Source organism: Lagopus muta, chromosome 5 (genome assembly GCF_023343835.1).
Source record: "Lagopus muta isolate bLagMut1 chromosome 5, bLagMut1 primary, whole genome shotgun sequence".
Taxonomy (NCBI): Eukaryota; Metazoa; Chordata; class Aves; order Galliformes; family Phasianidae; genus Lagopus; species Lagopus muta.
The window spans coordinates 50,558,289-50,574,401 of NC_064437.1; the positions used below are offsets into that span (position 1 = coordinate 50,558,289).

Below are 16,113 nucleotides of genomic sequence, written 5' to 3' on the forward strand. Positions count from 1 at the left end.
AAGCTGTGAAACACTCATAGCCTGTTGTTTCTTGCATGGCACAGAGCTGTGGGAAGGGAAGACAAACATGTCTGATTCCACTGTAACAGTAGCAAGGTGCTATTCAAGCAGCGTTTAGACTTCACCAATTTATCTTAGCAGCAAAAGTAATTTGGAAGGGAAAGGCAGGATGGAAGCAAGCAATTTGTGTGCTGCAGGTACCAGGAGAGCATGAGCCTCCTTGGGTAAGGAGAGAGCAATGCACCTGTGTGTGTCACTGCAGCTGCTGTAGCTGTGTGACTGTGGGAAACGGTAGTGTAACCCAAACCCTGTTAAGCATAGGTGTTTTGCTATGTGGTATCGATGATATTTTATTCTGTGGCTAGAGGTGGTTTTGTTCTTCTGGTACTTCAGCAGGTGTATGGTTTGAGAGGACTTCTATGCACTAGAGTGTATACAGTATACAACTAGAAGGAAGAAAACATTGCGCGACCATCCCTGGGCTTCTGTGAAGTGAAACTTCATTCAGTGAGTCAGTGTGATGTCTCTGTTCCTCAACAAGCATCATTGCTCAGTTTCGCAGTGTAGGTTTGTCAAGAAGTTTTGAAATTCTCAGGTGGATTTTGAGATTCCTTATCAAAATGCTGTTTTCTGGGACTTTTCCTAGGATCTGCAGATCTCATGAATATTCTAAGCAGCAAATGCAGTGCACTTCCTGCAGCTCAGTGAATGCAATCTGTAAGCATTCACAGATGCTGTTCATTAAACAGCGTTTTTGTGAGGCTTCCCTGTTGTCACCAGCACATGAGAAGATGTGATGCTGTTAGCTGCCAAAATAATGTATTAAGAGTGTGCTTCCATCCTGGGTTAAGCAAAGCTTATTTGTAAACCGCCCATTAATTACTCTTGGATTAGAGTTCCTGTGTGAGGTTGATTCTGACGAATGATGCAAAGCTTGATCAGCTTTTTTACCTTCAGAAGGCTCGGACTTTTATGGAATTCTAAATCAAATAGTATATTTTTTTCTTTTGTGCCTTCATGGAAAAGCAAAAACAGGCCTTTTGTTAGTTCAGTACACCACAGAACACGTGGAACTGTATTCTGGAAAGGTTTTTGTAGTGTTGGGTTGTGCTTTTCTTTTTTAGTGAAGTTTCTTAAGAGCCACAAACATGCTTTTTTTAAAATGTGGAGATATTAAAGCCTTCTGTATGTTTACATGCCGTACTTTTAAATCTACCAGCTTCCTGGTTAATCATAAACCAGCTCTGATATGGTGACAGATTGCCATCAGGGTTAAATCTTCCAGTTGCCCCTGGGTGGGCATCAGTGAGGTGGTGCAGGCAGCATCCCATAGAATGTGCAGCACCTGCATGGTTGCAGTGAGTGCAAGGAGACAGCAAAAGGGAAAGAGGCAAGCGGTGTAACTTAGAGAAAGCGTATCAGGAAGGGTCTTGGACTTAGAACAGAAGACAGGAAAAAAATGGTTCCTACTGTGACCACGTGATGGGTGGCTTTCTACGAAGTAATTCAGCAGCAGGGTCATCTGTGTGCTTGAGTGTAACTGCATTAACCACTGGCAAAGGATGTCTGCTAAACTGGAGCTGTGTGTGTTTTCCCTGGTTTTCTGGTCCATGTTACGAAAGTTCAAGAAATTTAACAAAGTTTGTGGAAAATGTTAGTGAATATAGTAGTTCCTCATTTCTTTTTTAAATTTGTGTTGCAGTGTGTTGCACAGGGACTTCCAGAGTTTTGCTCTTCAGTTTTCAAATAGCCTGTTGTCAAACACCATGCGAAAGTGTAGAAGCTGCTGCATGCTCCGAACTTACAGTTGAGGAAGTGTTTGGTATTGCTGAAACAGCTTTGGTGTTGCATAGAGTAGCTTAGGATTCCAGGGTTAAATTGAATGTTAAGTAATTCTGTATTAGTATCCAAGTGACTGCAATGAAAGCTACTTCACTTCAAGTTAATTACTTTAAAGAGAAAGCAATGGTAGCACATTGTGTTTGCTGAGCAGTAAATCTCTGTAGTGGTGAATTCAGTTTAAACTTGAAGTGAATAAAAATATTTGTGCACACAGTAAACAAAAATAAAACCTTTTTTTTTTCTTTTTTTTTTTTTTTTTTTCCTCCCCCCAGAAACTTTTTCACTAAAAGGACAAAGGAACTCAAACCTGCTGTCCAAAGTGCTCCTGGCTGGAAGTTGTTTGGAAAAGTGCCCCCCAGGGAAAACCTTCCAAAAGACTCCAAAATAATTCAGCAGGTGAGTGGACATTGCATGACTCTAGGCAGAAAGCTTGGAAGAATTAATGCATAGGTATTGCAGCTCTGTTGCTGTTGTCTCCACGTTCCTGCTACATGGCCATAGGGTGCTCTGTGGGATCTGTGTCTAAAGAATGCTAGCTACTGAGAAGGAGGAGTTGGAATTTTATGATTGTTATGTTCCTCAGCACACCTCAGTGCTTACAAAGCATTGATACGTGTTCGAAAGTGTAAACTCTGTAAACACTAACACTGTTTTATTGGCTGTTTAAATCAAAACATCAACACTCTTAATAATTATCCATAAAATGTTGCCTCATTTAACATGGTACAATTTTGTAATGGTTAAATGATTGCAAAATACTGTAGTCTTCCTTTAAGGTTCAATCCTGAGTTAATTTGCCTGTTTTGTTCAATAGGATCGTAATTAGGCTTCTATATTGTTTTCAAGCTAGCTAATTAACTGTTTCAAGCTAGATAATAATTTAGCAGAATTTATCCTATAAAAGCATTCTTGAATAGTGTTACAAAACCAATCTTTTTGGATCTAGCTCATCTTTCTGTAGTCCTTGCTTCTTGCCTGTAAACTTGTTATGTCAGTAACTGGTGAAAAATGGCGTAGAATTCGTGTCATCTTTCACTTAGTTTTTTTAAATCTCACTTGAGCATTTTTTTTTTTTTAAATTAAAAATAATTGCAGCAGTGCAAGTTGAACTTGTTTGGGATTTACAAGGGTACTAGAGAAAAGTAATTCCAATTTCTGTCCCTTGATGCCAAGTTTTGTTACTGTGTCGATTCTGCATTTTCACTCCAGTGGCTGAAATAATAATAAAAACAGCTCAGTCTTTAAAGATGAGGAATTGGTAATGTATCAGTAAAGTTAACATACAGTGCCAAAGCTGAGAGGTTTTTTCACTTAAGAAATATGAATGTCTCTTGTGTTAATGAAAACAGTAACTGAATCTCTTGAGCTGCTTTTTTCTTTGTCTCCTCTCTTAAATTCCATATGAGCTGATGTGTTTGGCAGGTGCAAATAGCTGTGAATGAAGCAGTGTTCAGCCATCTTCTAGAAAGAGCTTCATGGTGAAAGAGGGCCTTTTGGGAGCAGCTAAAGTGAAAAATAAGAGGTTCTTTTTGAAGGACTTCAGTGTAATGAGAGCTGTCACACAGTGAAATGTAGGAAAATAAGGAAATGATGAGATTGCTGCAAGTACCATATACTCTGAATTAAACTAGATGCTTTTTCACCGCTTTCAAATATACTTTTCTCGTAGAAATGTTTTATTTTTTGGCAGGAGAGGGCAGGTGTGTTTAGTTTGTATGCACATGAATGCTCTTGGCCTTGTGCTATGAAAATACCATGCTGAAAATCCAGGTGTTTCGTCCATCTTGTGAAATGAACGTATACACAATGCTTACCAATCATCTGCTTCCTATTTTCTAGCAATGAAGATGTTTGTTTGACAAATGAGTTAAAGTCTGCACAAATATTTTTCTTATCCTGTTGTCTCTTAGTGACTGTTTTTCTTTTAAACTGTTATTTTAAAATAATTTTTTTAACTTCTTCAAAGTGTCAGAAAAGCAGGAATATTTAAACAGTGCATTGCCTTTAGGCATGATTGAGTTTGTCTTGAAGACTATTCATGTGGCTTATGTTAGAGTGGTTACCAAATTAAGATTGGATTTGTATAATCTGGAGTGTTGTGTCAATAATGGGTAATATTATTAGGTTCTAAATCAGGTAAAGCATGTATGGTCTTTAGATAAAGCGTCGTGATCTGGAATCCACACTTATGAAAGTAAGGATCATAACTAGTGGCATATTAACTACAGAGTTAGATCTACAGTATCTGAGAACTTGATTGTTAAAGTGAGAGAGAACCCTAATGTATCCATATTTAACATAAAGTGTCTTATATATATGTGTAAGAGTTACAGTATAGTTCCTTGTGCTATGTCTTTGAAGAAATGGCAAAAAATTTTATCAAAAGGATTCAAATTTGTTAATCTGGCCATAGCCTAGAATGAATATAGGCACACATTGTTATTGACAGTGAGTTGAAAACAGCATCTGCTCTGCAAGTGGCTGACTGAGGTCCCCAAACTCAGTTCTTCACTACTGAGGATGCATCCAAAAGGGAAGCAGGCAAGAATGCAGTTACAAGGCCTGTAAAAGCTGATACAAGCTTCATTTGTCCTGTTAACCACTATTCTGCTACCTGATTGGAGATGAGCCTTGGTCTTAAATTTCCATGTTTCTGTCCTGGCTGGTGAAAGCTTCCCTTGCTACTTGTTTTGGTGAGGATGACAGTAAATTCATAATTGCATCTAAATTAATAAGTCTGTCAATGGGAGTTGCTATATATGCCCTTGCAGAAAAGTCCGGTGGTGATTACAGTGTCTTGAATAACTTCGTCCAAAAGTCTGGAAACTTAATTTGGGATACTCTTTCAGGCATTTTTCAGACGACAATGTTGCCAGCTCTGTCTTCAGAGACTGTCTGATGAGCGCAACTGTAAATTTCTCTGTAGTTTCATACCATATGTGGAAGATAATTGCTCTACCCAAAGCACTCTGCTGAGCCTGCATGTTTGTGGAGGTGGCAGAGCCCCTCGCAGCTGCGCTGCCATCAGCATGCTCAGGGTGCAGTGCTCAAACTCCAAGTGGGCCAGAGGCTGAAAGGTCTTGGCAGCTGCCCCTGCCGGCGCTCAGCTGCTGGCATGCACTGCTCCCCTTGGACTTGGAGCTGCCCAGGCAGGATGTGATTAAGGCCAACTCTTTTACTGGACATCTCCCTCCTCTGGGCTTCCTTCCTTTGCTGTTTTTTATAAAAAGGGAAAATAGCAACTCTTTAGGATTGCAAATGTCACGTGCATTTGATAGTTTTAGGAAGTGTGCCTTTTTCATGAACTGCAGCTAATAAAACTGGCTGTTACGAGATGTATGTGGTCATTAATGATCAGTTGGGTACATTCTTTTCAGTCTGTAAAGAAATCTGCTTTCAATTAGACCTCCGAAGTATTTTAACACAGAAGCATTTGAAGCCAGAACTGATTTGCAGGATGATGTGTACTGACTGAAGGGCAAGTTCTGTTTAAAAAAGCAAACTGAATTTAATTTTCTGTCCTTATGGTTAAAGAAAAGTCTGTATTAGTGATCAAAATGATTCTCAATATCAAACCATTTCATTTAGCTCTTTTGTTAAAGCACTCTTGAATATTTTTTTATTAATTTGTTTACAGTTGTGAAACTTTAATGCCCAATATGCCCAAAGTAAGGAAAACGCAAAATGTGTGAAAATGCACTGCAAGGCACAGAAATGGATTTGGTATATGCTTCACTTCATCAAGACTTTTAACGGAGTACAGCGAGTAACAGCCTTATGTGTGGGGGGACTTCTGTTCATGTTGACATATGAAAACTTGCAGTAATTTATTGATTGCTTCTTTGAAAGTAAAGTAAAATAATCTTTTCCAAAAGCTGTCACCTTGTACACAAAATGGCAAATTATTAACTGTAGGCCATCAATTAAATGCTAACTGTGATTTAGATGTTGTCTAATGTAGTCTCTATCCTACAGCTAACCTTTGAAAATAGTGGGTTTGGCTTGCTCTGAAATCTTAAAAACAAACAAACAAAAGCTCACAAACAGAAACACCACCTGTATTTGAGGGCTGATAAACTTGTGCATATTTTTCCAATGTTGTTATATCCCATCTGAAATCTAACAGTGAAATCATTCACTGAATCAGCACAACTCCCATGGTCTCCCAGGGCCAAGAATTGTCTGAGGCTGCTCTTCAGAGGAACAGATGTGTTTTCAATCAGCCTTCAGACAGCTCAGGCCTTCTGACTTGCAATAGTAATGCTTCAAGCCAGTCACTGTGGTTTCAATTTAAGCTGTGCATTAAAAAGTGCATGACATGTTTGTCAGCAAATCTAAGGATGGGGTATCTGGAAGAAGTACATAGATACAAGGCTGAAAGGTTTTCCGTGAGTGATTTTTATCTAGATAGAGGTCACGCTGGCTCATCTTGCACATGCTGCTGGAAAGGCAGAAGGAGAAAGGCAAGAGTTCTGCCTGTTCAAATACAGTCAGAAATACATTGGTAACGAATTTCCCTGAGACAGGGATGGACAATGTTGTTTAGTCTTGCAAGGATCACATAGCACCTAAGTAGCATTTAGTTTGCTAGTAGGGGTGAAAAGAGTGTGACGTTCTTATTTGCAGATGTGGCAGTTAGGTTCTCAAGAAACATCTGTCATCTTTCCAGAGTGTATGTGCAGTGAGAAATGCTGTACTACAGGTAAAACATTTGTGTTTAGAAGTGTTTCAAAGACCTTCCCCTGTAATTTAGGCTTCAGTAATGATTATCTTGTCAACAAAGTGGTAATGAAGCTTGTAGGATCTCAAATGCTCCTCTGTTTGCAGAAAGTATATAAAATACAGTCCAGTTGCGAAGACTTATCCATCTGCTTTGACAAGGAAAATTTGCTGACAATTTCTGAATCTGCTTTTTGACAGGATGATTCCTTTTCTACTGGGTCTTTGAATTCCTTTAGCAAAAGGGTGACAAGAGAATTGTGTTTTCTTTTAAGAATTAAGGTTTTGCAGGGTAAGCAGACAGCTTGGTAAGCTTGATATGCTGTGGCAGCAAAGTCATCGTTCAGGTTGGCTATATCAAATTCCAAGAGCACAGAAATTAGCAAAAAGATGCTTTTGACATGGTAAAGATGTACACATTAAAAAAAAAATTGTATAAGTTTTAGCTTTCTGAGGCTGGCATAGTATTTCCATACTGAAAAGGAGAAAGTGTGGCAGCATAGATGGAAGCCTTCGGATTTCTTTTCTCCTATGGTATGCATGGTGCAGAAAGAGGTCAGTAACAACACTGAACTTGTGATGAAGAGCTTAATTCCTCTCACTCTTTCTAGTACTGTAATAAAATGCTTCTGAACAATGGCTTTATCTGTTTAGGCACTCCTTTTTAAGCTTGAACTTTTCCTTTAGATCGCTGGGTTCAATCTAGAATGGAAGCCTGCGGAGCTTTGGTTGTGTAGGTATAGGGTCTGCTGTATCTGGACATGCTTTTGCCTGATGACCTTGTTCAAATACAGTACGAAGGGTTACACATTGCTATTTATAATCTTAAATCTGTCCCTTATATCCCAAGTGACTATTTAGAGCCTCACAACCATGTCCAGGTTCTCAGCAGCTTGTTGGTGAAGTTGAAGCATGGTGCACTTCTGAGCCCTCAATGTAGAAATACTGTCAGACCGTGGTGTTGGAAGGTGAGGATTAAAGGCATTCAGTTGGGTGCAAAATGCAGTGTAAGATGAATGGGAGGAAAAATGAATCATGAAGATGCAGCTTCAGAGCTAACAGTTTCTGGAATGTCAGATTCTAGACCATGATTTGTTCTTTCCTTTCTCACAGTGTACCTGCTGAGGGTAGTGCTGAACTAAGTGTAATGATTACAGGTGGTGTGGTCTAGGGGAGGGATGTTGCATCAACACCTTTTGTTATTCACTTGAGAAAAGTGCTATGGAAAAAGATCTTTTGAGAAAAGGAGCTGTTGGAATAAACTACATGACATCACTTGAAATAAAAAATAACCTAATGGGAGCTTATACACGTCTTGCTCAAGTGTGTAGTCTTTGTGTTTTTCTGTGTTTTGAGGGCTGGAGGAGGAGGAGCGGCTGCATCTATTTTTTTAAAGATAAGCACTTGATGATAAGCACTTGAATTTAAACTTCAGCTTGCATGTTGCTGTATTATAATGGTCTTTTCCTTCATTTATTCACTAAGGCTTTGCTTCTGTTTTTCTCATTAGGATGACAGTTCTGGCAGTCTTGCGTCAATATCTGCTCTCAGTCTGTTAAACACAGGGGTATGGAATTTAATACGTTTTTTTTTCTAGTTGTATTCAATGCCATGCATGGGACTATGTAGCACTCATTAAAAATAGAACAAACATTGCATTTTCACAGTAGCATGAATATTTTATGGCACTAACCATCAACTCATTAGATACCATTAGTTAAAAAAAAAACAAAAACTTTCACACATAAATCTCACTAACAACTTCAAGTGATAGAGTATTGTTTATTAACATACTGCATGTTCTTGAATAGCAGAAGGTAGAGTAAATTACTGTCAAGTTCTAGCATTACCTTTGCTTGTTGTGCATCCTACTTAATGGTAACAGTTGTTAAAATGACTTAAATCTTTATTTTTGAACACTGTATGAATTTGACAAATTGATATCCTCTAGAGTTTTTCCCATCTCTAAGTCACATGAGCAGTAGCACTTCAGAATTCCAGATGCTTTTAATCATACTTTCCAGTATAAAACTGGAACTGTAGAAAGGTGCAGCTGTTGAAACTTTTGTTATGTGGTGTTATATCTTCCATTTGCTGTGACTGGTTTGCTTCTGAAATTGGTCCAATGCATCTGCCTCTTTGAAAAATCTTCAGTAATCCCACGGTTGATGTTAAACAGGAATAGCACAACTTTGCTGCTTTTCATTCTGTGGATCTGTTACTGTATGTGAAATAGAGCAGTAATGTGACTGCTCACTGATATATGATGCCTGTGGTTCATGTTACATGGTTCAGGTTCTCTCATCTCTTCTTTATTGGGCACAGAAGCCCATACCTTCGTGTGTTTTTGTAAGCAAATAGAGATGAAACTTGATGCAACTTATGAAAAATCCATTTGAGGAAAAATAAAGTAAGTTAAAGATGAGAAATGGATGATGTTATTTGGAAGGTTGATCTAGAAACTCTTCAGCATCAGTTTGGTTGTTCTCTCCTATTATGTGAGACATGGTATTCTTCCCTGTCTGTAATCTGAAAGTAAGAAACAAATGTTCTGTTTGTCTGAAATCATCTGCTTTCTTAGTTCTGAAAAAAATACCTAGAGCATGACTTGAGAATCTTTCAGTGGTATCTGTTCTTGCTATAAACACCATCTTGTTTTTAAGCGTCTTACAGCCAATTCAGGTTCAGTAATTCTAACATACAACTTGGAGATTGGTGTGCAAGAGGTGGTCCTTATGCATTAAGCAGAATTTCTGCTTAAATAACTTAGTTACCAGTTTTACCAAAATGACGTAGGGTGCCTTTCTAAGAGACTCAATTTTGAAAGGGAATTTAAAAAGCTGCAAATTGAAATATCTTTATCATAAGCACAGAGGCAGATCTATTAGCAAAAAACTTCCTGCCCCATTTACCTATTACCTGTCTTTAGGTTAATAGGCATATCTGTATTTCAGTAGGAATAAATACTGGAAATTCTAGTCTGTCTGCATATCAGAGTGCTCTTACTAAGTTGTCATAATGTTTTTCAGGAAAAACATGCTTTTAATTTGTTTGCAGCTTTATGAACGACAGTAGATGAGAAGATGCAGTTCTGGTATTAATAAGGAGACAATTAAAAATGGGTGATATCTAGATTAGATATTAGGAGGGAATTTTTTACTCAGGATAGTTGGACACTCTCTGTGGATACCCCATTCCTGGAGGTGCTCAAGGCCGTGCTGGATGGGGCCTGGGACCCTTACCTGGTGGAGGGCACCCAGCCCATGGCAGTGGGGTAGGACTGCATGGGCTTTGAGGTCCCTTCCAACCCAACCATCCTGTGATTCTGTGAACTATTTTTGCTTGCTATTAAAGCTGATATTTATTTTTTATCTATTTTGAGATAGGCTGCAATAAAGAATTTTTAGGAAGAAAATTACTTGTTGTGATACATGTAATCCTTCCAAAATGGTTATTTTTTATCCTGTGAGCATGTCTTGCAACTCTCGAATCTTAGCTGTCAGTTGTTCTATCCTGTGGGCGCTATGTCCTGCATCTTATGTTGTTGCCTTGTCAGGTGTTCTAAATTGTTTTTTTTTCCTTTGAAGTAAAATTCTGTGTCAGCTCTAGCTTTATATTCAGTGCTGAGAATTTCAGATCCTTTATCAAATGCTTATTGGAACCTCTTAAGTCTAGTAATACAAGGAGAAACCCATTCCAAAAAAAGGAAAAAGTATTTTAGTTGCTCAAGTTAATGAATTTCATGCATGTCTGAAGATTCTTGGATCTAATCTTTCATAGTAGATATGTTTCTTGAGCAAGAAGCATCTTTCTTCTGATATTTGGAGAATGTTTTGTCTAGGGAAATGTACAACCTTGACAGTTTGAGCTTGAAGTTATTTTGGTGGCTGTTTTCTAGTAATGCTTAGAATTTCCATGCTACGAAAAAACTGAATGTTTGTAAAGCATCTTTAGTTCCAGGAGCACAGTTGGATAATGACTTCTGCCTTTTGGTGAAATCACTGAAGATTTTTATGCCTTTTCTCGCCTGTTTCTTACCTGTTACTTTTGATAAGTGTGTCAGTACCTAGCATATATGACAGCCAGATACACTAGTATCATTCAGATGTCTAGCTTGTAATTAGATGGTGAGAATGACTTAGTTTCTTATGGCTTTCTGGTGCTTTTAATTTAACTTATATTCCTTCATACCTAATTCTCACACAAAAAAGAAAAAGTTGGTTCCAGCTCAGCTTCTTCATCTCTGACTGCTCAGTGAACTTAATTTTGTTGCTCCTGTGACAAAGTACTGGAAAGTGTAAAATTCAGTCAAGAATTTGAGAGATGGGAAAGCTACTGCCCTTCAGCGGTTTGGGACTAGTTCTTCAGCACTGCAGGCTGGGTGCTGACCGTGGGCTGCTATCATTCCCAATTAAGAATATGCTAGAATAGCCTGAGGTATACAAGGTGGAAGGAGTTCCTGTAATGTCATATGGTTTGAGGTGGAATTAAATAATTTTAGGCTCTTAAAATATGCATGTTCATTCAACAGTGAATTTTGAACTTGTTTATTTTTGTCATGCTTGAGTTACAAGAGAATTAATACTGGTTATTTAAATCCAATTGCTGAATATATTTGTTTGAATGTGCCAACTGATATCGGATGCATATTGTTTTCAATCAAAGTTGTCTTAGGAATTACCCTTCAGGAGAGGATTTTGTTGTAGGAAATCTGTACCACCTATTGCACATGGCTTTACCACTGAGAGCAATCTGGGCCTCCTCTGCTCTCTGAAGCCTTCTGGGTGGACCTATCAAATACTGGGCTGGGAAGCTCCTTGGGAATACTGGGTGCTGCCCCTCTCCTGAGCATGTGTGGGGCTTCCATTCTTGGGGCTGCTCAGAACATGGCTAACAAACGCCTTGCACAGCCTTGCTTTGTGTGGGGAGCTGGGCTGGGTCCTTTCCATCCTCACTGATTCTGTGGTGACTTTCTCTTGCGGGGAGCTTAGGCCCAATGTGGATGAACAGAAATTTTATCTAAAATCGTTAAAATAGGTCGGGTAAGAAGGCTGATGGACAGAAAACTTTAAGCCACCTTAAAAAGAATCAACTTTGTCTTCTCAGGAAATCTGAAGCTGTGTTATCATTTTTATAAGAGGTATTTTCCCATTTATCTTCATGGACTTCAACTGTGTAAAGAGCTTTAAGATATTTAAAATTGTCAGCTATGTTTGTTTAATGCTGTCAATGAACACTGGACATGTAAAGTCCTCTGCTTGTTCCTGGAAGAATAAGTATGTATGAAAAACTATGCAATAGGTGAGAGGAACAGTTTTTATAGAAGAATGTTTGGTTGGGAAGGAATATGACCGAACTAGTAATCTGTTTGTATTTTTGGTGACTTAACTTGAAAGTACTTTACCAAAATACCTTGAATTTGTTTTCTTTAAAAGATATTATAATATTTTGTTTGAATTCCAGCACACAGAAGATGTGTAGTGAACCTATCTGTCTAACCTTCATGCCTAAGAATATGAATCCACAGGCTACCTTTGCTTGGGAAGAAGCTAAAAGTCTTCTCACAGACAAACTTTTATATTCACTTAACTATAAGAATGGTAACTATAAGAATTGGCAGTATTTTTGTTTATTTACAAGGGCTATTAAAGAGGGAATACATAATTTTTGAGGTTTTCATTTGGCTCTGCTAAGCCTTTTTCCTAAGGACTACCTCATTTGTATTTCCCTGAGATTCTCTGTGGAAAAAGGAATAGTTTTTTTTTTTTTTCTTCCTTAATCTTCTGTGTATTAAAGACTCTTAAATTTTTTTCAAGTAGACTGCATGTTTTTACTTCTGAGGAAAGAAATGACGTGAAACAGACTATAATTCTAAATATTGTTGTACTGTCACTGAGTACAGAATAGATGGTTCTAGGTAACGGATTCAGTGGTCTTGGTAAAGACTTCATAAACAAGAAGGGTACCACATCATAAGGAGAGCTAGAGACAAGAGGAAATAAATGGTAACATACATTGTTGGTTAGTGTTTTTTTACTCAGCTTTGCAGATTGTTTAAATGTACTTGCTCACTAACTATTACAGGAAGATTATGCAGGTATTCTATCTATAACTCACCCCTAGGTGTTCTGTAGTAACATTGACCTAGGATAGATTAAAGATTAAGTTGATAGAAGAAACTGGCTTCTCAGTCACTTTTGTTTAGCAGTTCTGGAAAGCTGCATTGTCTTGCTATACATAATTTCAATTTGTAATGTTAGCTCCTTGCTGTCTTAAGTGATTTGATGTTATATATATAAATATTACTAGTAAGTGTTATTCTCACTAGGTTAGAAGGGAGTCTGAAAAGTTGAAATTACATTTTTATCAATAATATTGTTTAGGAATATGAAGCACGGACAGGAAGAATGTATAAGCCTCCACCTCCATCAGCAAGACGTAAAAACATTGAGTTTGAGCCACTTTCAACTACAGCTTTGATTCTGGAGGATCGACCAGCGTATGTATAACTCTGCTGTGGATCTGATGTTGACTGAATTTGTTAGATGTGAAGCTTATCTATGAGCATAATTCTTACACAAAAGCATGTGTATTATTCCGTCCAACATAACAAACTGACAAATATCTCCAGAAGAACCTGCAAGTATATGAGAAATTTTCTTAACAAAATGGAGGTCACTGATAAGTTATCTGCTGTGTACTGGGACAGTGTTGTAGGCACCCTTTATCAGGAAAATTACTGAAGACTTGCAGATTTCTTCCCTGCCATCTTAGTGTGCACTCCCTTCTCCTTCGCTCTTTCTGGACAATTACTTTCCTAGATCAGTAGGGAAGACTTAATAGTGGCAGTTAGCACTTCAGCAAATTTGGAGGTGGCTTACCAGAAAAAGAAGTATTGGGTAAGTAATAACAGGGGTAGAAAGAATTTCTTTTGAAACACAAAAAAATAAAAAATGAGTATTAAGCATTTCTAACATGAAGGTACTTGGCCAGTATAGTTAACTGCTTTGTTGGTACCAAGATAAAGAGTTCCTTAAAACTGTTCCTTGCTGTAGTTGTGTTCTCTGGGCTACTTAAAACTACAGTTGAATGCAACAAAATGGGAACTGTTGATACAACAAAAACTGCATTAAATACAAATGAGAACAGTAATGAAAAAAGAGTAATACATTGTTCAATCTGTTCAGCTATATTGCCTTCAGCAGTCTGAAAGAAAGAGGAAGACAAGGTGACTAGGAACACATGCTGTGAGGGAAGCAAATAAATCAAAGCTTTCAGATTACACCTTGAGAAAACTTGTGATGGCATTTGTTTGCTTCAGTTAATTTCAATTAAGGAATGGCAATTGGAAATGGTTTCGTGGAGATTCTTTCAAGTGGTGCATAAGCTCCTTCAATGCTAAGACAGAAATATCTTGACAAATATCTTGAACAGGGGTGCAGATTTGTATAAAATTTTGTAAATGCATTATTTCCTTTGTCTCTGTGGTAGAGACAAAGACAGTAATGGTATGTGTCTATAAGAAAAATAGGAGTGCTATTCCAAGTGTATAGCATGTTGTCATGTCATTCTTGAAAATAAATTCTGCTCTCAGTTAATTCTGAAATTTTAAGAAAATAATCAGTTCTACTTGTAAAAAAAAAAAATATAGAGAGAGAGAGAGAATCTTTTTTTCTGGCAATCAAGATCACTGTGCAACTGGGGAAAAAAAAATTTGAAGCAGTCTAATTGATAGTTGTGTAGCTTGCATCCTTAATTTTAGCTCTGATGTGGTTGGGCTCTGTCCTTTCTTTTGTAATTCCAACTTTCCTTTACCTGTTATTAAACAAAATCTGGTTATGTTTAATTATTAAAATTATGGATTTTATTTATGTTTAATTATTAATTATTAAATTATTATCATATTATTATATTATATAAATTATTACTTATTCATTATTAAAATTCAGACATGCAAAAATTGATCAGAATAAATAATTGCATGAAGAACATCAGTATTTCTATATAGCTTCATGGAAACTTCATTTGGACATTGCTTCAAATGTTCAACAAATGCAGTAACTTCAGAGACTGGTGACAGTCAAGTAAGAACAAACTCTTCTAGTGGTAGATTATTTTTCTATTATCAGTTGAAAGGAAAAAGAGCTAGAAATATGGAGATCTTGGCTGTACTGCAGTGTGGCTTAAGTGTGCTCTTGTGTCCTGGCCGTGCCCTGGAGGAAGCTGTAGGACAGCAAATCAACAGAAGTAGTAAAAGCCTGGTGGTTCTGAAGAAATAGAAATCTTATGCTGTGGTTACTGAAGCACTGATGGTGTGACAACTCCAAAGCTCACTTTAGAGAGAAACCAAATTAAATAGGTGTTTTGAAATGGTTCAGTATGTTCTTTGTGCATACTGAATTCAGGAATAACTTGTTTTCAGAAATCTTCCTGCCAAATCAGTGGAAGAGGCTTTGCGTCACCGGCAAGAATATGATGAAATGGTGGCAGAGGCAAAAAAGCGAGGTATGTTAACTGCTAATCATCACTATAGTTCTATTTAACTGTAGAGCAAAAATGTCTTCTGGCTAGTAGATACAGTAAAGAACAACCTTGTTTAATATTCAGGATTATTTTCTGATACACCAGTGCATATAACTTAAAAGCCCAGCACAGTTCTCAATTTTTTTTCCTATTCCAGCACAGTGAATGTAAGTAGGTTCAAAAATCAGTTTAACTTTTTCGTTTTTAAGTGGAAATTTGATAATTTTTTTTTTTTAATACTTGCATAATGTGATTGTTGAAAAACTTTCTGTATGCTTGGATTCCTTTTTCAAGCAGTGTTGCTGCAGTTCTTGCTGAGAACTAAATTAGAATAAAGCTGACCGCTTAAAGATTATTTTTTTCACAGGTATTTGATATCAACTTGAATGTGAAGACAGATGACAACCTTGTTTTTCAAATCAGCTGTATCTGTGAATCTTCCTACTTTCATTAGATCTGCTTTTTAAATTAAACACATTTGTTTCACTTGGGACTGTGACAATGCATGAATAGTTTGTTGAAAGGACTTCTGTATTCTCATGCCTGTGTTCAGGGAATAAGCTATTTTAAGAATTCATGCTGCATATTTTACTTGGGCTGTTGTCAGTCAGATATAAGCTCCTGAATTCATTGAGCCTCTATGGATCTGTAACAACTTGCTCTGAAAGATGTAATGAGAAATCCAAGGCATATGACAATGTAAATACACTGCAAGAGAAGAGTGAAATCTGGTAAAGTATGAGCTTTGAAAGCCCAGTGATGTGTAATGTTTTAGTATGTGTGCTCTAGTATTCATTAAATTAACAGCTGTTACACACAAAGCTTCATTAAAAGCTTAATGAAGCTGTTCAGCCTCATAAGTTTACCAGGAATGGCAAGCTTTCCTTTTTGATTTGTCTAATGTATGCAGAAATAGAAAATGTCATTTCACAATGATTTTTTTTTAGTGATGGCAAAGCTCAGTTCTTTCTAGCCTTTTTAATGTGAAGAAATCTTCAAATGATCTAACAAAAGACTCCTCTTTAATGG

General features: G+C 37.3%; 1 protein-coding gene across 4 annotated transcripts in view; it reads left to right on the top strand.

Annotated features, from left to right (window-relative positions):
* Positions 1-16,113, top strand: part of TBC1D12 (TBC1 domain family member 12) — a 36,141-nt gene that overhangs the window by 10,447 nt on the left and 9,581 nt on the right. For 3 of the 4 annotated variants that reach the window (XM_048947178.1, XM_048947179.1, XM_048947175.1), the window contains 4 exons: positions 2,115-2,238; positions 8,072-8,128; positions 12,945-13,060; positions 14,984-15,066. In XM_048947178.1, the coding sequence (XP_048803135.1) occupies positions 2,115-2,238; positions 8,072-8,128; positions 12,945-13,060; positions 14,984-15,066 (380 nt within the window). The remainder of the gene's footprint in view (positions 1-2,114; positions 2,239-8,071; positions 8,129-12,944; positions 13,061-14,983; positions 15,067-16,113) is intronic. The other variant, XM_048947177.1, reaches the window with a different exon arrangement.